Source organism: Pempheris klunzingeri, chromosome 10, assembly GCF_042242105.1.
Source record: "Pempheris klunzingeri isolate RE-2024b chromosome 10, fPemKlu1.hap1, whole genome shotgun sequence".
Taxonomy (NCBI): domain Eukaryota; kingdom Metazoa; phylum Chordata; class Actinopteri; order Acropomatiformes; family Pempheridae; genus Pempheris; species Pempheris klunzingeri.
The window spans coordinates 26,001,134-26,025,318 of NC_092021.1; the positions used below are offsets into that span (position 1 = coordinate 26,001,134).

Consider the following 24,185-nt stretch of genomic DNA (forward strand, 5'->3'; position numbering starts at 1 on the left):
TCTAAGAGCTTTGGTGAGATAACTACGCAGCACAGATGTCATTTTTAAGTTTCTGTCACTAGATAATTACAGAGAAGCTGGTTGGTTTTCTCATCATTTAAATTTACTTATATTCTCAAATGTAATTTTCTGTACAGTGTAAGTAATTTAAAATCAAATCGAACCCGTTAAGGACCACTGCAGGTCCGTCTGTGGAACCAGGGAGAAGGATCTTAAAAACCTATCGATGGCTTTGCTAATAAAACTAGAATTATATTATACTATTTTAGGGTATGCTCATTGGCTGTCTTACTGCGAATGAAAGGTTATTTTTGCATTTATTTTTTTTCCCAGCAGCAACTTGTATCTTCAAAGACATTGATGTGATCTTTAAACTCATAAAACCATTTTTCTCACCACCCTGTGCTCTTTACAGAGCGAGGTGCCCTCTCTTACGCCGTAAGTGTGTTTAATCAATTATCTATTTTAACTGTATCATGCTCAAGCCAAACAAAACACACTGTGGGGATACAGATGAAAACAAGAAATCCAGGACACAGTGGTACCACCAAAGAAAAACATTCAAAGCTTTCATTGCTTCAGATGTTCTATGTGTGGCTTCTTTTTAGCCCCTTTGCATTTGTGAATGTTGTATTTTCCATGTAAAATAAAGAGGTTCAGTCTTTTACATATTGATGCACTCAATGTTCCTTGAGTTTTGAAAGATTTTAATGTTGCTCATGATTACACAGAAAGAATATAACATGTATTTCCTCAGCAAACCAAAGTAGAGCCATAATATGCGTCTGAGGAAAATAAAGAGGAAGTGGTGTGGTAACCTTCTTATCTTTAAATGCCAGCCTGTACAAGTTCTTTGATGAAAACCGCATCTGATGCACTTTCTTCTCTTTTGGACGTTTGTGGGAAGCCAAAACAGGGAACTTGAATGTGTGAATGTGTGTGTTCAACATGCTGTTCATCCTCTGAATGACCACCAGTGGGTTAAACACACAATACATTGAAGTGCACTCAAGAAGCCAGGTGCTGTGATGTGTGAACCAGACATGTAGCAGGTAGGTAATCAAGGTAACTGAGGTAATGATAGCAGGCTCTGCTTCCTGATGTCTAAAGTGTGTGTGTGTCAGCAGGAAGGCAGCTTTCCCTACAGTGTGAATGTGTCTGAACACACCGGTCACCAGTGGAAACAGACCGACTGTAGCTTCAGCTTTAGTCTAATTTTGGATGGGATTATTCTAAACGTCCTGCTCTTTCCTGTTATCCTGCCACTCTGCTGTCACGGTGATACTTTAGTTATCTGGAGGCTTTGATTAGAAACCTGGTTACCCGCATGCACAGCCAGGAAACTGGCTTTCTCCATGAGAAAAAAAAAATCTCAAATCCCCCCCCATGATTTAAAAAAACAACAACTGCGTTTGTCATATTGATGAAAATCAGCTTACAGCAGAAAGCCAACTGCATCAGGCAGAGACAGCAATGTTCGCCTTCTTTCCCTGCATCCATCCAATATGTTAAAATACCTTTAGCACTAAACGTATAATAAAACTACAATCAGCTACATTTTGTGTGTGATGAGAATTCATACATTCATTATAACTTCATCACAGATGCACCTCAGTATATTAGCATTAAGTAAAAAATATGGCAGGACACACACTCATAGTATGTGTGACAAGTGTTATTGTGGTGTTGCAGCTCTCCCTGTGTGAGTACAGTGTGTGTTTCTTCTGTTATATGATGTGACACACGTGTACACATATATGCACACAGCTTAAGTTAGCAACTGGTCAGAAGCTAGTTTAGCTAGTTAGATATTCTATTTAATGTTAAATGCACATTTTGTTGAGATATTTTGAGAGATTAAAAATCATTTTGAAAGATTAAAACATTGTTTATATTGTTAGGATAGTTGTTAGTATTGTCTGAATAGTCAGAATAGTAGAAAAAGGAACTCGACATTCCTGATGAACTGCTTAAAATGTTGTTATATTCGATCAAATGAGAATGTTTCTGGTTCTTGATCAGCTGGTCAATTTGTTTTGTAACTATAGCTTTTTAACAAATGCTCTTTATAAAATCATGTGTACATTAAAACATCTTTATTTATGGCTGAGACTGTAATCTTTCATTTGCTGCTGGTTGGTATATTCCAACTTAAATCATGCCAGAGGAGTGAAAATTAAAAAGCTAAAGCTGCTAACCCCTACACACTGCAGACACGGCTCCAAGTGTTTTAGAAAAAGAAAAGATATGCATGTCTGTGTGAAGAAAAGTCTCATGATTATCTCATCCTACGTTCTCTCCATGTTACGCCATGTCAGCCTGCTCAGTGGACCAGTTGGGGGGCAGCAGCCCTCTGCAGGTTCAGCCCACTCAGAGGTGAGAAGGGAGGGAGGCCTTCGTAACCCAGCAGCTGACGGGTGGAGGATTCCCAGCTCCGACCGAACTCCAGCCGGCTGTAGACACAAGGGTACTGCCGGTCGGCCCAGCAAACCCAGTCCACCGCCTTCTTCACCTGCTCCCATCGCTCAGGCCTGGGAGAAACAGTCCAGTGGTTACTAAAACAGGCCGCCACTCCGGGAGCTACGATCATGAAACTTCCACAAGTGAGAAAAATGGATTAAATCAGGGAAGTGTGATTTTAAGACGTCCTTTCAAAGACACAGAGCATTTTAAGGTCCTGCTTAAATACAGTTCTGCTGCTTGTAGAGATTACTGCTCCGTACATGCCGGCCCTTTGTGCCCTTTGACTTTCTACTGCATAATGTAACCCTCTGGATTCTACTTTAGCCTCATTCAAGTCAGGCTCTCACTGTGAGTAGGGCTGAGAAACATGTGCTCAGTTGACATAAAGACATCACACTTGTTTTTTTCCTCCCATGTCCTGTTTTGAACATGTTCACACAGCGTTGATGTGTTTCCACAAACAGCAGCAGACTTTGGGACAGACCTGGGCTGGGAGCACTCTTCCAGGGAGAAGAGGGTGCGGAGCAGCTTGCCTTCCTCCAGCCTCTCCACCCGCATCAGCTGCAGGACCAGAAGAGTCGCCAGCAGCCTCAGGATGTCTGCATGGGCCCTCACACCTACACACACACACACACACACACACACACACACACGTTACAGTGGTAGGAACTAGTGAGAACCAAAGCTCAAAAATACAGACACTTTAATCCTAAGTATTAAAGTAAGTAAATAAGAGTTATTGAGACATTTCTCTCTGAAATTTGTAGCTTGTGATGGAGACATTTTACACTAAGCCTCCACTGTATAATCCCAGTCTTCTAGTCCCAGAAAGATGTGAGAGTTGGGTCAACATGATGGGTAATCTCAAAGCCATTTCCGCTCTGAAGGCCTGAAACAGGTCCTGAGGGCGCTCACCAAGAGAGAGGATGCCTTTGTTTTTCAGGAACACGTTGGCAAACAGATCTACATTGACGTTAATACAGTCACCCAGCTGCGTGGTCAGCTCCCAGTAGCCCTCCTGCAACACACACACACACATGAAGTGGTGAGAAACTTATGCCACCAAAACATCAACGTCTCGCTTCCCTGAGTACTGCTGGTGTAAACAAGCACTGAAAGACAACAAACGCTACTGAGATTGCTTGTTAGGAGATTGTTAGGAAACCCCTGTGGTAAAAGGAGCGAGACTGGATCAAAACAAACCGTCAAACTGTGGCAGAACTAAAAACCAAAGCAAACGACTGCTTGTGTAACTCAGACTGGCTTTGCCTATGGATGCACACTGTACGTAAACATCACTAAAGCTGCTGAGTCGTCCAGGAGAGCCATGGGGCCCCAAAACTAAGGATCTGAACTGACAAATCTTCAAGCGGGGGAAGGCAAAAGTTTAAGCATAAACAATTTCAGAGCCCTTGAGTTGCTAAACGTGACAGAAACAAAGCCATGAGTTATGTTTTTAGTTTCATTTGTTCCAGTAGCTTTGAGTTAAATTTCATCGTATCTTACTGAAGTCTGCATCTGGAAGATCTTTGCCCATCCGGGCTTCGGTGCTTCAGCAGCAGCCTCCCCTCTGATCATTGTCCTGAAACAACATGATCACAGATACTGACAGTGGTGTGACAGCAGACGGGTGCAGCACGCAGTCCAACAGCGGGTTCCACAAACCCTAAACTCACAGTCAGAGACAACAGGTATGATGAAGGTGGTTATGGTCTGTCTCAGGCTCTGTGATTTGTTACACTGGAGAAACATGAAGAATCTAAAAAACTGTTGGTGTAAATAAGGCGAGAGAGGAGCGCTGCAGAAGAAGTGAACGTGCTTCTTTTTACTTTCTTAGTCCTCCTGGTTACTTCTAAAGGAGCGTCTGCGAGGAGTATTATCTGTGATGAATGCCGATAGACTAATCAGTTTTCTAACCGGTGGAGCTGCTGTGGAAACGGGATTTAGCAGCTTAAAAGGACCAAAGATAAAAACATGACCCACAGAGGTCTGTAGCTGCTGAGCCTTCATCAGTGTGAGGATGACGTTTGGTGACATTATAATAATGTATGGCTCAACATATTAGCATCACAGTTAGCATTCATATCACTCTGAACATAACCAGACCAGGTTAAGTTTGCAGCATCAGTTACCATGGTGATCTAGAAAGGCTAAAATGGAGCCACCTTCCTGACACTGAAGACTCTGTTTTAGGCTCCACATACCTCACTAGCCCACTCATTTCTCTTAGTAGTCCAGAAAGGTGAGCAGAACACACACTTGTGCTGATTTTAACCCCGTTTAAATAAGTAGAGAATTTTGGCAACAACAGCTGTTTTACAAGAACTGTTATTAGTGTTGAAGAATAAGTGAGAACTCACAACTTGCGTCGATGACGTGGAACAGACGGAGAACACAACTCAGAAGCCAAGTATGCTATGCTGTGCTTTGGTGGAAGGGGGGGCTGACTCCTTCCGCGACATATCATCTGTCTGGGATACGGAGGTCGTGATGGCTCACTGTCCTCTCTCTTGGAGTGAAACCCAGTGAAACCAACCAGACCTGACCAGGCCTGTTGTGGAACTTGTCTTACGCCCCTCTCAAAAGAGAAGCCTGTGAATCTATCTCCATCCGTGGAGATCACTGAGCCTGAAGTTGCTAGCGAACGTATAACCCCTACAACCGCGGGCTCTGATGCAGAGAACAGAGTTCCAGGTGCAGAAGGAACCCCGCTCATAGGGCAAGGGGAACTCATTCCCAATTGTCTTGTAGCGATTTCAGATACACGTGACCCTGATGCTGCTGCCACTGCTGGAATGGCAGGTGATCCCTGTATTATGGGCTTACTCATCATCATTTGGTGCCTTAACAGACTGACTGGGAATAGAGAACTACCGGCAGGAGCTTGGACAGGAGGAGGAGGAAGAGGAATACCAGGAGGACGAGGAGGACGAGGAGGAGGAGGAGGAGAAAATGAGAGGTCCAGAGCATTAGGATGTGGAGGAGGAGGAGGAGGTGGAGTGAATGCAGAGGTTAAAAATTTGGTTTGCCCAAATGAATACACAAGAGGAGCTGCATTGAATCCATAGCTAAGCTTCCTAAATCCTTCACCACCCAGTGTGCTTTCCTGATGTTGCTGAGGCTTTTGCACTGGTGAGATAGTGGGACTCTACAAAAAGAGAGAAACAGAAAGAAAACTAAGAGTTACAATCTATCTTTTGCTCACAAATTAAAACTGAACTACAAACCTCTTGCGTTTTTTGAAACTGCAGTGAGTTTATCGTAGTTCACACACATAAATCTGTTTTCAGATCAGTTCTATCGAGTTCTAACTTCTTGGTCATGTTACCTAAGACCTGCCTCTGCTTTCATGTTAAGCTACAGTCAGTGTGAAGCACATGCAGGAGGCATTGAGTTAGAATCATTAACTTTACATGTCAGCATAAAGTCATGTGTCACATAAGGACATTTGATCCTAATTTAGGATCTGTTAACCTAAGTTCCTTGTTTATTTTTCACACTGTCCATGCAGAGCAGTCTTATCTAAACATGCATTTGTTGTCCCCCCCAAAATAGCAAATGTGGAGCTGCAGTCTGCACGTTTGTCTGTGAAGCGACTCACCGTGGGCGAATACTGTGGAGACACTGATTTCATGTCATAACATGAAAAATCTGTTGCAAAATCTTCATAATATGCATAATCTCTCTCGGGTCCCGACAGGTCTCCAAGATCTTCCTCCTCTGTCTACATCAGAGAGACAAATGCAATGAAGTACATGTTCTCTGTGCTTCCCCTCTGATAACATGACACACAGCATGACGTTACCTCCATGGAACAATCTACAACATTAGCATCCAAACATTCCTGCTCTACACCATCCTGAGGAGATATCCAGCTGATGTAGGGGAGGAAGTCCACATCTTCCTCTGCGATCAGCTTGGGGATGTCTGTGAAGCCCTCCTCAGCTTGTTCAGAGTCCTAAAACGAAGCAGATGAGTTACAAAACAGAGCGGGTGAGCGGGCTGGTTGCTCCGAGCAGCTACCATTTAACAGTGGAAGGCTGTGAGAGAGGCTGAAAGTTGCACAAACCCTCTCCTCGATGGCTACAAAGCTGGTGAACTGAGACAGGATGGAGAACTCTTTGCTCAGCTCGATGATGAAATGCTTCAACTCCGCCTTCTTACCCTGGAAAAGCAAAAATCCTAGTCAACATGTGGAGCTCAGACTAAACTGAGGTCTCACGCGCTGACACACACACCTCATGTTCAGCTTCACTGGGATCCAGGCTTCCATCTTCGTAGTCCCTGATGAGGGCTCTTGCTGTGAGCTTGTGAAGAAACTGAACACACACATGAATACAGGTCACAATCATGAGGACGATCACCGTCAAGCTGCATCAGTATCTGCACAGCAAACTGGTTTCGATGTGTGTGTTGTGTGAGACACTGACTATTCTGACATGCACAGTAATATTCCACTATTGTTATGAACACCTGACACGTGTCAAGAACGTGTCAGGTGTTTACGTTCTCCAACGTAATCGATGGTGGCATGTCGGTGTATAAGGATCTTTTTGCCCAGAAGAAAAAAGAGCGACAACAACTGCCTATCACTATGTTCTTCTCTCGAAAAAACACACCTGCACCGCGGGCTTCAGAGGAAGGAAAACACTGCAGAGCGGAGTCAGGATGCAGCGGCTCAGTCAGAAGAGCAGTGAAATACACGTGAGTCACTATTTGTCCGACTGTACTTTTTTTTTTTCATTTTCTCCCGTTCGAATCCAATTACTCGGGTCGCGGTGGGGCGGTGCTGATCTCCGCAATTTGAAGCCTTCAGTTCACATTGATGATTAAAATTATTATTTGACAGTACAGTAGTTATTTGTAAAAAAAAAAAAAAAATGTTTATACAGTACTTTTATTTGTTAAACAAATGCTTGGGCCTGTAAAAAGGGTTTGTTCTTTGGTTTCAATGTATAATAGAGTATTTAATTGTATAATAATTGTAAAAAAAATAAAGGTTTCTACTTCACGGATTTCGCCTATCACGGTTCTCACGAGGGTTCACTGTTTGCCGATATCACTGAGGTTTTAGGAGTATTCTTTAGACATAAATACAGCGCATTTTGGAATATGGGTCTCAGTTGGGGTCTCAGCTTGCAGGGCTGGGGTAGAGATGCTGACCAAAAGGGCAACACACCTACCGTTAAACATTTTCAACAACTCAGGTATCAACAGGTTTTTGGAAATATCGCAATGCCGACCTTTTCAAGGAGGCTGTGTTCACACGGTCCGTCACAGCAGGGCAACGTTCGAAAGATTTGACGTGATGAGTGACACATTAATTGGAGCACAAACAGCTGCTTATGAAGCAGGAAATATTACTGGAACTATTCCTTTTCTTTAGTAGACAGATTAGTAGGAATGTTGTCTTTGTGGGAATAAAGGCAACAAAATGTAATATTCAGTGTATGTAAATCTGGTCAGCTTTAGTTGCTGAGTCTATTGGTTAACAAAAAATGTAATCAAGTGACATTTAGACTGGTGATTAATGACTGTGTGTGTGTGTGTGTGTGTGTGTGTGTGTGTGTTCTCACTGTGCCCCTGGTCTTCTGCAGCTCACTGGTGGACACCATAGTTTTGAGCTCCTGACCACTCAGGTTTCCAAGGAGGGTGGCCTGTGTGCATTAACAATCATTCGAGTCATTTATCAAGGAAACAAGCCGGATATTTGTCACTTTATTCTGATGGGCATTTTCACAAGACAGATAAATTCATTGCTGATGATTTAAAATAACTATCACAGTAGTTGCAGCCCCATCTGAATGCACGCACTGACAGAAAAATCAAAATGTCTGCAGGCATTACAAGAACACGGACAATCCAGCTGTAATTCAGTTGGTAACCGTGTGTTTAAGCTGCATACCTGAGTGCAGTGCGGCACGAAGCCATACACCAGGGTGTGACAGTCATTGAAGAGAGCATGGAGCTGCTTGGGGGCTTGCGCAGGAGGGGGCGCTGTCGGGTTTAACTGCTGCCACTTCACTGACACTGAGCTGCAGCAAGGAGACGCCATGCGCTTCACCTGACAGGCCACCTGCGATCAGGACAGAGGCCGACAGATGGAAGTCTGGTTGGCTGCTCAAATCAATAGCAGCAACAGAAAATGAGAATAATCTGTGATTATCAAAAGGCCGCCGGTCTCACCTTCTCTGCCCAGTTGTGTTTTGTTTTTGTGTCGAAGAATTCGAAGGCTCCGCCCCCGGCCTGGGCCAGGGCTCTCAGCATGTGCCGATTGGCTGTGGAGCTGAAGTGAAAAACAATCATTGACACACACCTTCAAAGTATCTGGCAGATACCACTGTGTCTGTGAGTTTTCTGCATCTGCATCTTTTCAGTCCCTTTTAAAAGGCGGCTGTGGGTCTGATATTTGTCATTATGAGAGGTTTTGGTTAACAATATTATGTTTATTAGCAAATATCAATACTTGAAATAATCTGTGCAATACACACACATCTATATTTTATATTTTTATATTTGTAGATTCTGTTGTATCCTTTGTTTTTGCACTAATCCTGTTACTGACACTTTGTTTCTGTACCTTTTCTGTCTCCTCTGTTGCTGTGACAGAATTTCCCCAGTGTGGGATAAATAAAATCTTTTCTTTTTTTCAGTGTCTGTCATGTGTACACAGCATCTAAAGTCTGCTCTGGTAACAGCAGAGGATTTCACTGGATAAAACCTTAAAATCAACAAACGTGCAGACAAACCAGCTGGACGGAGCTCAGTACGAAGTTTTATGAGGTAGTTCTCTCTTGTTATCTGACCAGATTTTAGATGCTGTGCACATCTTTTGCTTTCTTCAGGCCCCCTTAGGCTCCCTGTGGGCCTACTTCCTAGCTCCTTATAACATTCAACATCATTTTTTAAAACTAAACTTAAATTAAAGCTCAGAAGAAGAACTGCTACAGAAGTCTTAGGGCCAGTTAAAGTACTTTGGGACCACTGGACCCGTTCAGACCTGAGGCCGCAGGTGAAGAGGCGGCTGTGCTGAGCATTGTCTCTGAGCAGCTGCACGGTGAACTCTGCGTTCTGGATGTGGCCGTCCGATAGCAGCAGCAGGTTCCTGACGCCACGGGACGGAGGCAGCAGGCTGAGAGCTCGCAGGGGCCGCCACAGCTCAGTGCTGCCCCCCACTGGAGGGGCCCCCTGATTAAGAGGGACAGGAGCAGAGCCTTCAGATCACACTGGCACGTACTAAGTTCATGTGATATAGTTGTAATCATGAGGATCACGGTGGGAAAAATGGTTCATGTCAGCCTCTGACAATCTGCTGACTGTTATATAAAAAAAAACATCCAATATTCACACTAATACAGACTATTAAGATAATCTTAATAGCTCATAGCGGTTTATTTGAATCTGGTTTTACATGGTGGCCAACTGTGACAAATATATGACAACAAACAACAAACGTAGGCTGTTCATCTGGTGTGACTACAACACTGAGAATGAAATGTATCACAGAAAATAACAAAGATCTGCAGCCCTCTTATTCTGATTTTAAATAACAATCAATGCTTGCTTCACGCTCTGCAGCTAAATCACTCAACATCCCCTCTAACAAGGCTTCCAGGCTGAACTACAGTATGAAACTCACCTTAATGAAGCTCTCGGCTACCTGACGAGCTTCAGCAACCGGCTGTGCTGCCAGGAAAGCTTCTGTGTGATCTGACAGACAAAACAGGCTCAAAGTCAGGAGGATGGCTCCTGACTGCTGTAGGCACTGGTTACTTTAGCAAAATATGTGTGTGCAGGGTTTTGGTTGACGTGTCAAGACGTCTGGATGTGACACTTATAGTCATGGAGACTGTAAGACAAAGAAGTGCTGCTTTGATTCCTTTATACACCGATTGTGTCATTCAGTTTCAGTCCATAACACATTGAGAATTTTCTTTTGGTTCTTAAATCGTTATTATTATTTGTCAAATTAACTCCTTTCACTATCTGTCATCTTCAGTTTTTTCAGTTTTATTTTGTTTCATCTTTGCCAACTTGTGCTTCCTCTGCCTTTCTTAAGATTTATCACTCTGGCCATGAAACGTAAAGACAGGATCTGGATATTCTCTTTTTCAAACTATATATTTCATTTCAACAAATGTAGCTTCTAAAAGAAGTTGCATAACCTTTAAAAGGAGCAAACTGACCTGTGCCAAAGAAAATGACATTGAGTCTGAGGTTGTGGTCCAGGGTTTTGAGGACCTGCAGGGCGACTCTCTGGGCCATGAGGAGAGACTCTCCCTTCATGGACTCAGACGTGTCCAACAACAGGATGACTTCATCGGCCGCTGAACTGGACTTGGCATCAAAGTCTGGATAGAAAACCAACATGCAGGCCTGGAGAAGAGAGCGAAGAGCGTGACATGATTAAAAAAAGCTACATGAATGAATGACAGGCAGGCAGACAGGCAGACAGACAGACAGGCAGACAGGCAGACAGGCAGACAGACAGGCAGACCTGGCTGTCCTTGTCAGGGTGTCTCTCCACCCACATCCTGGGCAGGTGAACCTCAGACAGAGTGACTGACAGCTGGAAACCGTCTGGACCCACAGGCTCTCCTGGCAGCACGCTCACCACCGCCTTACAGTCTGTTCTCTGTGGGATCACACACACACACACACACACACACACACACACACAGACACACACACAGACACACACACACACACACACACACAGACACACACACACACACACACACACAGACACACACACACACACAGACACACACACACACACACACACAGACACACACAGAGACACACACACACACACACAGACACACACAGACACACACACACACACACACACACAGACACACAGACACACACAGACACACACACAGACACACACACACAGACACACAGACACACACACACAGACACACACACAGACACACAGACACACACACAGACACACACACAGACACACACACAGACACACACACACAGACACACAGACACACACACAAAAACATGAAAAAGAGAAAATGAACTAAAAAAAAATAAAAGACCTCAAATTATTTACATGCTGATAAAAAACAAACAAATCACCTTCTGAGATGATAAAACAGAAAAACAGGCACCATTCTATTGAAGATGTGTCCTATATTTGAAAATGTACATACTATGACATTAAAAAATGACGAGATCATGTTTATTATAACACACAGTTTGACGGTATGACGGCTCAAACATTTTCTAGAACATTATGGTATTCAGCACATTTTATTTTGTAGACTTTCTGCCCACATTTTCAAATTTATCAAGAGAAACCAAATGACCTTAATCTTGACTTTGTGAGTGATGCACTTTAGGGCGGTGATCACGTTGGGCATCTCGACTGACATGTCCAAGGTGAACTCTCTGAGGAAGAAACAACAGAGTGAACATCAATACAGGCAAAGACACAGAAGCAAACACCAGAGGAACAACACGCTTTTCTATCCAAATGTTTTAACTGAGAATTAACTGAACTGTCATTAGTGTTTGTAGTTCAACTGGTCAATAGATCCACTAGTTCTCCACACTGCACCGCTGAGAGACATTTCAGGAAAGGATCTCATGGATTACAAATTAGATTAAACATAAAACACATGATATAGCTCACCTGGAACTTGCTGCTTCATCGGTTACACACACCTTCTCTACAGTGACCTGTTGAGCAAAAACACATTAAGACATTTTACTTTCACTGTTCAGCCGCTCACATCCAATGAGATCCAGTTTTCTTGCCTTTCCTCTAAACTCCATATTTAGCAACAGCAACACTTAAGTCTCAGTTTATAACGTCGCCTGTGATGACTGGTTTTTGTGGAAATGCACATAAAACATCCGCTGAGAAGAAAAATAAGGTGAAGATGGTACGATAGCACACCGATTGGCTGTCCTTACCTGTGTGGTCTGGTTGAGCGCTGCACCCTCCTGCCATGGAGCCACACTTCCAGGCAGAGAGAAGAGGATACTCCCGTCTCTGACGATCAGCTCTGACACAAAGGTGACCTTAATGAGGACCGTGGCACCGGGCGGCAGGTTTCCCACACTGATGGTGAACACATCCTGCAGCACAAAGAGTAAGCAGGTCTTTAGGTCCTATTCACAGACAATGTTATGTGACTTGGATTAGCATGGAAATAAAATATCTGTGTCTTTGATTAAAAAGTAGAACGCACAAGTTTGTGTACTTGAGATTTCAGGGAAGAATCAAACTAGACAACATCCAATCACTGAGCTGATAATTCGATCATGTGAGCATCCAACGATGGGTGAGTATGTTAGTGAGAGTCCATCAAGAAGCAGCCAAACAGTCTGTAAAGTTTCTGTTTCTCCGAATTCCAAAATATTCCCACACTGCTGAGAGGAGTAAACATCCTCATCGTCTTTTTTCTCAGTGCGGAGCTAATGGTCCAGGGGGAATTTCAAAATAAAGGCACATCTTAAACATGACGTTAGCGATCAACGTTTTCACTTTGCCTCAATGCTTTTAGTCTGTTGATCTGTGAATCGATATATGGATCCAGACAGATGGATCGTTACACCCCTTCATGGATCCAGTGGTTCTCACATCACAACCATTTACGTGTCAGTTTAACGATTTGATGAGATGACTGACATGCTGTGGAAAAGGGGTATGTAACATATCGGTATTAGACACAGTTAGACTTTAGGGTGGACATACCGGGGCGTCCTGGTCCATGAGGTAGGCTCCGTGGCCTCTCTCTATAGCCTGCCTGTACTCTCTGCGAGCCGTCTCTTTCTCCTTCACCTGTTTGTACCAAACAGATACAAAACATAAGCTTAGATTGGTTTTGGCAAATAATTCACAGTGTTAGATTTAATAGATGAAACAATACAGTACAATCACTACCACAGATTTCTCTTTTTACTGTATTTCCTTGTTACCTAATATCTTATTTCTGTACTCTTACTTTGGCAAGATGTTTTCCAAAACTTTCACACCAACAGAGTCACTAGACTTGAATTGAACTGACTATCTGAAGATGTATCCAATCAGTGAGCGGTCAGAAAAGTGCAGCCTGTCAGTATTTGCTCGCAATGTGTAAAAGCCCTGAAGAAGAGAAACAATACTTCTGCTTTACTGCACATTTGGAGTGACGAAATGAATTCAAACTCCAGATGCCAGATGATTTGTTAATCTGAACTTTCATTTTCCTCTGTGATAATTTCCCTATACTGAGAAGTAAGATAATAATAAGACATTGGATGACACAGAAATACTGTAAAATAACTCTGTAGGAGAAGAGATCTTACCTGTCCCACCACATGTTTCCCATTGATGAAAGCTTCAAATCCACACACGGCTACAGAACTATCTAACGGGAACACATACTTGGCTTCAATGGGCACAGAACTCAGATTGGTGTATTTCTGGAAAATGACAACCTAAAAGAGGACGGACGACGGACATGTCAGTGCTTCACTTCAGATATGAGCTAGTAAAAGTCAGGACATTTATTAGTCTGATGCATTTTAGGTTTAATTAAATCAACAGTCAGATCACCGAGCTGTAATGAAACAATAAAGAAAAAAACGGATGAGATGTTTTTACGTCACCTGAGAGAGCAGATCCACCAGTTTACACTTTACATGGACGGCCTGCAGAGGGAGCTTCTGTCCGGAGCTGTCCAACAGCCCCGCAGTCACACCCTCCAGAGGGCTTTTAACGCTTTCAACCCCGTCGACCTCTGAACCGAGCGCTACACACACACACACACACACACACTTATTTATTTTCTCTTAAACTTCCTTTTCTGCTAAATTACTACAAAAACATGTTTGCACTTATTTGCAAAAACGGAAACCACTAATGGCCAAACCTTGATCCTTTCAATGCCAAAGCACTTTGGAGATTCTGTATCTCCTTTTTACTGTCCTGCTGTCTGAACACAGACACAGTACTAAGAAGTGTACGATGCTTCTGGGTCTGAACAGAGAGCCTTTAACCTTTAATGTCCAGCAGGGGGCGACTCCACTGGCTTCAAATGGAATCATAAGCTGACTTCTCTCCTGATTTATCAGCTTATTTAAATATTTTCTAATGAGTTTCTGCTCTCAGTCTCTGGTTTAGAGTCTTCTTCAGCACAGGATGTTCTTTAAGTAAATTATGGTCCCATTTAGAGGAAAATTGAGCCCTGCCCTCGAATACCCCCTCTTCCTGGTCAGAGTTGGGTCATGTCTTAGCCTAACGAATAAAAAAGGGGAGAAAATACTCCTGTGTCATTCACGGCTCCTAAATTAAAGTGACGGCCGTTAAACCAAGACTGCAATTTTGAAAATGCTGAGCTCAAAGCTACACAACAAATGTGTTCTATACAGTCTCTGGGTCTGAAGTGGAACACTGCATACTTACTGTAAGCTCAGAGGACGGGATAGCAGCACTTTGATGGTATTTGGTAAACCAGTTTATCAAAGTGGCTCAAACATTGGCTTTAGGAGCCACAGAGGTCAGAGAATCATTTATCCCTCATCTGACAACATGACAGTCAAAATCAGACTTTAATGTTATTTAAACTGCTAACCTGTAGGAGATACTGAAATGTATTGCAGTGCGCTCACCTTGGTCAGAGGAGGGTGGACACGGCTCAGCTGAGGTGCTGATGGCAGGACTGAACTCCTTCAGTCGGTCTCCCTCCATGCTGAACTGAACCACGTACCTCAGCTTCACCTGATCAGCGCTGTACACCACGTACTCGTCATCCTGCAGCGTCATCACACGCGTTAACGGGGCATAGACACACACGTGTTAGGGCTGAGCGTTGTAAAGTCTAACATGATTAGAATATGTTTTTCATAATAAGAATCCTGTCGTTCAAAAGGTGTGACAGAATCTGCTGCATTCAGAAGAGACTGAAACACAAGACAGTTTAACAGTAAATAATAATTTAGATATGATAAGTAATAAGTGCATTTTACACTCAGATTATACAATTTAAACTGCAACAGTCTTTAAGAGCAAGAACACAATATTATTTATCTTTCTACCAAACACTCGTTCACTCCTACCTCAAACTCAGACTGACTGTTGGGGGTGCGGCGGACCCCGTGCACACTGTGGTGTCCCTCAGGAGCCTGAGTCAGTGTGAGGTCACTCCTGTGGACGTCCTTGCACCTTCCCAACGCCACATCGCACACCAACAGCAGCCGAGAGCCGTCCGTCACACTGGGCTGGGAGTATTTCAGACTGGTGCTGTGGATGGAGAACATGCTGACTAAACATGGCTGTGTTGTTGCCATCTGGGTTGAGGACTGCAGGCTTAGTTTGTATTTCTGTGCTGTACACTTTTCTTTCTACTAACCTAACAGCATCACTGAAGTAGATTCCACTGCCCAGATTACCAGCATCTCTTCTCTCTATCCCATGATGCTCCACTCCAATGTGGGGCAGCAGCAGACCACTACAGAGAGAGTGAATACACTGAGTTACAAAATAAAAGCCCTGATCAGATTTCTTCATTCAGTTGAAGACGCAGACCTGAAATATATATATAACATCACATGCAGCACATTATTATGTATTATGTGCATGAAAAGAAAGAAGACACAGAATTACTGTGTGTGTGTGTGTTAAGTGTGTGTGTGTGACCTCACCGAGACAGGACTCCTACAAAGTTGCTGGAGCTGGTGGAGTGAAGAAGAGGCTTAATGTTCCTGAGCTCACTCTTAAACGTCTGCAGCTCCACTCCTCTGCTGACACGCAGAACCTGCAGGATCTGCACGTTGCTGCGAAGCACAAATGAAAACATGCTGCGAGATTCCAGACACACCTGATAAAACATATTTTTATTGGTGAATGTGAGGACGCTTCTGCAACAACTGAAGTTTAAAAGACACAAAACACTTTTTCAGACTGTTCCATAGCTACTCTCCACTATTTACAACAATTTCTCTATGAATCTTTGAATGGCATGTCCTTCTTATTTCAGCTGATTAAGAGTGAACTGCATTCGGTCTCTAAACTCTCTTCTCTTTGGACATTTACTGAGCTAGACTGTGTGATGTCTCTGTATTTTCTGGTAGATTTGTGACAATAGAAGACCTTAAATATGACCACATATGACAGGTGGTGCGTATTTATTGTTGTACTGTATTTATTTCAACAGGTTTTGGGAACAGAGGTGTGTTTTGTGTCACTGTAAACGGACTCCACTTCCCTGCAGAGTGTCATTAGCTAAAGACAGACTGAGGTGGTACACTACCTGTCCTGCAGCAGGGAGGTCGCAGCCTGAAACTCGGAGCTGCTGGGGGGAACAGTCTCAATGCTGCACCTCAGAGCGCGGTACTTCCCCAGAGAGGAAGGCACGGGGCTTCTCAGGGTCATTTCACTGACGTTCAGGACGTCTCTGATTAACTTGAGAAAAACGATTGACAAACGATCACGTTCATGGATATATACAGGGGACAGTGGATGTGAGCTAAGAGTGTATGGGAGCGATCGGTTTTTACTACTACTACTATTACTATTGTGCTCCATACTTGAACTGTTTAGAACAAAATAAGACACATGAGGTCATATTATTATGACCTATAATACCAGAGGTTTCAATTATCATTGCAATAAATGAGATTAACTCAAAATTAAAATGTGAATTTGTTCTCTGTTGAATACAAACATCAAATATTTAAGAACCAAATGTCTTTAGAAGCCCAGGAGGTCAGAAAAAAACAGTCTGTCAACACAAACAGTGTGATTATCTGATATTTATCTTATCTAAACTGACAACTCTCTTTGTGTGCCCAAGAGTATTTATTAGACACACTGTACTGCATACTAACTGTATTCAGTATAAACTATTCACTAATTGTCTCAGTATATCAGAAATAGACAATTGAAAACCTTTGAAAGGACCTACTAGACATAACCGTACTTCATGTCTATACTTAGGTGTACCTGTATGTGTGTGTGTGTCCTGTGGTACCTGACAGAGGTCCAGCTTCTGAGAGATGAGCTTGGCATTGGGAGCTAAGCGGGGCGCTCTGTGTGGCAGCAGTGTGTAAACCTCATCCAGGAGAGACGTCACCTCAGTATGATTTGCCTCCCTGAGCTTCCTCTGAGCCTGAAGCAACAAGCCCTCCACCCTGCTCACCTACACACACACACACACACACACGAAGGAATGGAGCGTAATCCTAATGAGATTCATGGTTCACACAGACGGAGATTTTTACAGAACAACCCACAGAAGACAACCTTACATCATTGAGGCTGAGCTTGTCAACAGAAACACTCAGGATACTTCCCAGGCTGCCCAGAGCCTCAGTCCACAGCAGCTCCACAAACACGGCCTCTTCCTGCGACAAGCTTCCTGTGTTGAGCTTCTCCTCCAGCAGCAGCTGTCAGTCAAACCAGGCACGAACATCAACTGATTAGCTCGTCAGACTCAACTACAAACGGGCTTCAGACATCATAATAACACAAAGTCGAGCTCAAAACCCTAAAAACTGAGCTGCTGATCACGTGTGTCAGAAATACCTGTGTGTGCAGAACATCAAATGTGTGCAGAACATCACATGTGTGCAGAACATCACGTGTGTGCAGAACATCACGTGTGTGCAGAACACGGAGTAAACCTTTGGTAATTCACTGAACTCTGAACTGACTGGGCATACATAATTGTAATTTAAACTTAAAAAAACATCTTGGAAATCTAAAGGATGGCCAGACCACTGAGGTGGTACTGTGATTGGGAAAAAAAACAGCTTCTTGAACATGTAATGCGGAAATAAAACTACAATGCCCACAATGCCTTGCAGGAAACCGTTAAACTGTATTCCTAGTTACAGTGTGGTGCCCGTCTCATGGTGTAAACCACTTAAGTAATGAGCAGTGAGTGTGAGCGACCTGCTGAAGGGGGGCCGAGCCCTGGACCTGGGCCTGTGGGGGGATGTTGCTCCTCGGTAGCAGACCGGCAGCCTGTGTGCTCTCCGTCAGGGCTTCGTACACCTCTAGAGCTTCCTCTGACGTGGACAGAAACACCAGCGTGTCCGTCACCACCGCCGCCTGGTAAGACGACACAGCCGTGTTTTTATCTTTTCCCAACATGCACTTTGTTTCTCTGTTCAAGTCTAACTTGATTGTTGTTGCTCTGATTTAGTACAAAATAAAAACAAAGCCACAACAAGCCCCAACTTCAGTTCACCTCCACAGCTTGTTTTAAGACATGAAGGAGAAAAAAAGAACAGCTCACAAAGGAAGATCAATAAAAGGACTTCCTATAATATGAGAGACAAATGACAGCAACAGAAAGTCATCATCAGTAAATTAAACACATAAAACCCCCAACGATGAACTATGTTAAGGGAAACAGTAAAACATTAAACAGAGTGAACAGAGATGAAGAGCAGACAGGAAGTTCTGTTTGTTTTCAGTATCAAGCTAATAAAAATGATTATATTGCCAAATTGTGAGCAGTTACATGCAGAAGGATTCGTACCTTCATGACCTTCCAGTGCCGGACCACACGATACTGCCATCCTCCCTCTCCTCTGACACTCTGCAGCTCCAGCACACACCATGTGTTGCTGCTTTTCTTCAGGGAAATAAGACATTATTAATAACGATAATGACTCCAGCGCTGTTGCACTGAGCTGCAGCAGTGAGCTGCTTTACCTTTTCGAAGACTGAATACTTTGCCACTTGAAAATGATCCGGGTACGATGGAAGATCATCATCTGTTTCAGCATAGAGTCTGTGAAATGTAACAAAATGCAAACATCAGTGACATTTTACATGTAATTTGGAAATAATTATTCAGTAGAAGCGTTCATGAAAACTAAATATTGGCTTTAAACTCTTGTGATGTGTTTTTTCTCCAGTTGTTTCGGAGGTGTGTGAGCAGTAGTGAGCAGGTGTTGGAATGGATAACGCTGAGATCTGAAGGAAATTAGCAAATGAATGAGTATTCTCAACGGTGGCTGCACCCTCAGTGCTCTGCCTGTAACCGTCTGTACAACTCAAGGATCAGTAGGTAAGTTTAAACATGTTTTTGTCATGTCTGCTGAAACAGTCACTATATCCTAACAGGAGCACACGAGACAGGAAAGCTGTGACAATAAAATCAGGTTCCTTCTAGTGCTCGTAGTCCACCGAGCCTGAATCAAAACGACCAATCAGAGCAGGAGGAGTCTCTGACGCAGCATCGATCACTGCTGATGTTCCCCGTGCACGCTCTCACTACCTCAAGCTCAATATCTTCAGCGAATGGCGGCTTCAGGGGGAGATTTGTAAATGTAAATAAGCTGCTAATTTACAGTCTTGGCTAAGATTAGCTGAGTAAACAAGTCAGGATGGAGCAGAGTGGGTCTGTGAGGGAGCTCTAACGCAGCACAGAGAGCAGGCCACCAAAGAGCCGACTGGTCTGAAGACAGCGTTACGCTACGTTCAAACAGTCTGTAGAACACGTTATTTCTGATGAACTCTGTGTGACTGTGTGTTATACTCTCATGTCTCTGGCTCTAACAGTCCGGGCTGACACGACATGATGCTCTCACCTGTACTTTCCCAGGAGTTTCCTGCTCCTCTCTGGACACTCTGCCCTCTGAGTGTGGCTGACAGGCTCGGCTGGGCCTTTGGGCGGCTCAGCAGCTGCTTCCCTCGCTGGGACTTTGGACACTGCAAGACAGAACACACCCACACCTCAAGCTCATGTCACATGTTCTACAAGTCTGAGTGAAGGTTATGGCTTTGTATGCATGCTGACATATGGGTTCCTACAGACACTCTTCATAAAGCTCTGAATGTGTAAGAAGCCACAGTAAGGCACACACCTGAAGAGCAAACACACCCTTCATCAGGCCCAGAGCCTGCAGTATGCAGCTAAACCTGCTGACTGATCCTAAACCGGATCAGAAAATCCATAGATCACCGTGGAAACACAGTGACAACAGGACAAGAAACTCATGGCTTGTGTCTGACTGAGAGGACCCGTGAGTCCCTGTGCTGGAGCTGGGTTAGTCTGCCTGCCCTCTGTGACTGGATTACACAGGCCTTACAAAGTGAATGATTAGCGTTTTACAATCCCACATCTCTGATTGTACAAACCCACACTGCTTAGTCTGCTCGCTTTAAAACAACCCAAACATAACGTTGCATAATATGCATTCACACATAAAAATAAATAAATATGTTATATATGATATTCAGTCCTGGCTCCAGAGGTGAATCATGTTCTGATTTACAAAACCTCGTTCCTCCTACACCTTTGTTTTGGAGCCAGCATCCGCAGTATGATTTTGGATTCTGAAATGTGAAATTCATCATTACAGAAAACTCACACTTCTCTCTTTAGATGACACAGTTCTGGGTTAATGGGTCACCCTCATGGAGCTTTTTATCAGTCTGACACAGACATCAATGACAAAGTTCAGGGTTCAGGGTCTTTTTTATCCATCATAGAATCATTATCATTTATCATTGATCATATCATTTCCATCCTAAGTAGTAGGAGTAACTCCAGAGGCCGTCAGATACAGATACACGTTTTGTTTTTGTTTTTTTCTGTGACATTATGTCGGCACTTATGTTGCTTAAACATCAGGAGTAACGTCCATGTTAAACCAAAACAGAACAGAACAATATCCAGTGGTTTTCTAATTACTGAATCCACAGCTTTGAGTTATTAGTCAATCAAAAACACTTATTAAAAAGAGGAGCAGGAACATCCAAATATAATCTGCTAAATTCACACATATTATCAGCTCATTAACTAAAGAAGCATCTAAAGCATTTTTGAAAGTAGATAGTGAGCAACCAGTCATGTCAACATTAATCTGAATGATGGTTAAATGAATGGACTGTAGTTCTCCAGACTGTAATGGATGAATGTCTGTAGAACTGTGACAGTGTGATTAATCTGCAGATGGGAATCAGCCGACAGCTAAAACTGGCACAACTAATCATTCTCATTCAGAGCTGAATGTTTGTAGAGCACGGTCCTTATCCAACACTTACTGATTACAGTAACGTAGGACAATACCTTGACGTGAGAGCGGCATCGGTGAGGAGAGAGGAAGAGGAGGCGAGACAGCAGAAGGGGAGGAAGAGGAAGTGTCCAGAGTGTATTCGTCCACAGGCAGGAGAACTCCTCTCTCCACACAGCTGTACACGTAGTCCACCCCCACCACGGGCGTGTGGTGCTTGTGGATGCTGCGCAGCCTGTTGGCGCTCAGGGTGGACACGTCTCTGGTCACTATCAGAGAGCACTGTGGGAAACGTAGGCAGAAGTTAGAGCCGACACTTCTGTGGGACACCTACACCTCCAGCGGGGAGACGATCGCATCCTCGCACCTGTTTATTGACCACGAAGGAGATGCTGCCTCCATTCTGTGTGACTGCAGACCTCAGCCTGTTCTTCTCCTTGAAGGGCAAGTTTTTCAGCTCCAAAAGCACCGAGCAGTTCTCAAACACAGCCATGCCTGTGAGCGGAGACACACCTGTGAGCGGAGACACACCTGTGAGCGGAGACACACCTGTGAGTGGGGACACACCTGTGAGCGGAGAGGAGACACACCTGTGAGCGGAGACACACCTGTGAGCGGAGAGGAGACACACCTGTGAGCGGGGACACACCTGCACAGGTTACTAACCCAGACACACTCTCCTCTCAGCTGCTGCTTTTGTTGGCGTGTGTGTGTGTGTGTGTGTGTGTGTGTGTGTGTGTGTGTGTGTGTGTGTGTGTGTGTGTGTGTGTGTGTGTGAATAGTAGGGCAGGTTAATAGATTTTTACGTAGGTTAATAAAGGTAGAGCAGGTGCACTGATGTAATACACACACACACACACACACACTCTCACACACACTCTCTCACACACACTCTCACACACACTCTCTCACACACACTCTCACACACTCTCTCTCACACACACACACACACACACACACACACTCTCTCACACACACACACACACACACACACACACACACACTCTCACACACACACACACACACACACACACACACACACACACACACACACACCCCTAATCCGGACATGCTGGGAAACAAATGCGGAAGCAAACCTGCTGTAGAATAATGTGTAATAATAACAATAATAATAATAATAATAATGATAATAATGATAATAATGAAACCAGCAGCACCTTCCTCAGCTGTCAATCAGTTATTTTTCTCATGTAAACTTAAGAACTATGACAGACAAACACAGACACAGACAGAAACAGACCAGATATAAATCAGAATGCAGCAGTAAACAAAGAGGACAAACTAAGTGATCAGATTAAATGTCTCACAGGAGCTCTTCCCCATAAAAACCCTCTTATCTCCGCTCACTAACATTTAGCTAACTAAAGTGACAGCTACTAAGCTAGTTAGCCTGGTTAGAGTAGCCATAACTGTGACCAAACTCTGGTTAAACACAGAAAACCAGGCTCACCTCACTGAGACCATGCAGCCGATGTCTGTCGGAGGTTTTCAGGACCAACAGTGTGAAAACAGTTTGACAGCAGCTCCTGTTTCAGGTGAACAGTTGGAGAATAACGCAGCGTCAGGTTAGCATCAAGCTAGCAGCAGGACAGCTTTGACTTCCGGCGAGCTTGGCTTTTCAAAATAAGGGTTGTGATGTTTTCACCCTAAGCTTGTTATTTTGTTTTCATAATGAACGACCAGTGGCTGAAGAAGAACTCAGATCTTTTACTTAAGTAATGGGAGTAAAGGGTATAAATACTCTTTAACAAGTAAAAGCCATGCTTTTGAACTTTTACTTCAGTTAAAGTCATCAAAACATAATATTAGTAAAGTAAATCTAACATCATGATATGATATAATATAACACTGGACTGTAATTATTGATTCACTAATCACTTTAATGATGGTAACAGCTGGGATGCTGAGGGGGTAACCCCCCCTGGGATCAATAAAGCCTCCTTTTATCTAAACTTTATCTAAATTACCCACAAAAAGCTGTGATGAGCACATTGTACATACACCATCTGTGCAGCGTCAGGCTGAGCATCTAGCAGCTAAAGGCCCAGATATTTATTCCTGAGGTGCTGGAGGTTATTTTTGAAGGGTTGGTGGAGGCCAAATCAGAGCCAAAAGGAGGATGAACATATATGAACATAAGTATATAAATGATTAATGCAACTTAATATTGCAGAGTTGGGTTAATATTCACATTTCTCATTGTAATTATCAGCAGTCATTTGATTTAGTGTCCATATTAGATATTTATGTTTATATTCCTCGATGCAGCTTTAAAACTAATGAGGTAAAAAAAAAGCTTTTATTCTTTACTGGTTGTGCAAACTCAAGAGCTCAAATTGAAGAATGACCGACTGCCCTTGCAGGAAGAATTCTGTTCAGATTATAAATCCAAATTAAAATAGTGATATTTGCTCAATAAACTCTTGAAAAAACCATGACAACTCTAAAAAATGTCTTTTTTAAATTAGTTCCAACTAAGGATCCTTTCTGTCCGGTTTTACACTGAAAGGAAATTCCCAGGAGCGGAAGTGTTCCTACTATCTGTTTATGTAGCTTGACAGAACCCGTCAGCTGGCTGTCTTCCTGGTTCAGTTTCCCCACATGAGCTGCTGTGTTTACAGGCCAGAGGAGGAACCGTGCTGCCCCCCTCTGGAGGAGCCCTCACACCACAAACACCAGTGTGGGAGCATGAATCATGGCACAGGCACACACATATAAACCAGGAT

At 43.5% G+C, this 24,185-nt stretch overlaps 1 protein-coding gene across 1 annotated transcript; it reads right to left on the reverse strand.

The window, feature by feature from the left end:
* Positions 1-671: 671 nt before the first annotated feature.
* On the reverse strand, positions 672-22,994 carry parp4 (poly (ADP-ribose) polymerase family, member 4). The gene is made up of 36 exons (XM_070838322.1): positions 22,910-22,994; positions 21,806-21,951; positions 21,509-21,720; positions 20,011-20,067; positions 19,130-19,208; positions 18,954-19,049; positions 18,362-18,520; positions 17,716-17,853; positions 17,439-17,606; positions 16,719-16,870; positions 16,111-16,242; positions 15,819-15,917; positions 15,526-15,709; positions 15,079-15,220; positions 14,077-14,219; positions 13,774-13,905; positions 13,181-13,267; positions 12,397-12,561; positions 12,113-12,159; positions 11,787-11,868; positions 10,961-11,098; positions 10,650-10,839; positions 10,103-10,173; positions 9,464-9,651; positions 8,650-8,749; positions 8,369-8,539; positions 8,040-8,120; positions 6,702-6,782; positions 6,533-6,628; positions 6,269-6,421; positions 6,065-6,187; positions 4,824-5,611; positions 3,970-4,045; positions 3,379-3,481; positions 2,948-3,080; positions 672-2,531 (listed from the first exon to the last, which is right to left on the reverse strand). Exons 2-36 carry the CDS (start codon positions 21,929-21,931, stop codon positions 2,324-2,326), a joined length of 5,100 nt encoding a protein of 1,699 aa, XP_070694423.1. The 5' UTR covers positions 21,932-21,951; positions 22,910-22,994; the 3' UTR covers positions 672-2,323.
* Between the last annotated feature and the right edge of the window lie 1,191 nt (positions 22,995-24,185).

Coding starts and splice junctions, on each gene's coding strand:
- parp4 (XM_070838322.1), bottom strand. CDS start 21,931: ATGGCTGTGTTTGAGAACTGCTCGGTGCTTTTGGAGCTGAAAAACTTG. Junction 8,540..8,649: donor AACACAACTGGGCAGAGAAG/GTGAGACCGGCG, acceptor TCCTGATCGCAG/GTGGCCTGTCAGGTGAAGCG. Junction 8,121..8,368: donor TCGTGCCGCACTGCACTCAG/GTATGCAGCTTA, acceptor TAATGCACACAG/GCCACCCTCCTTGGAAACCT.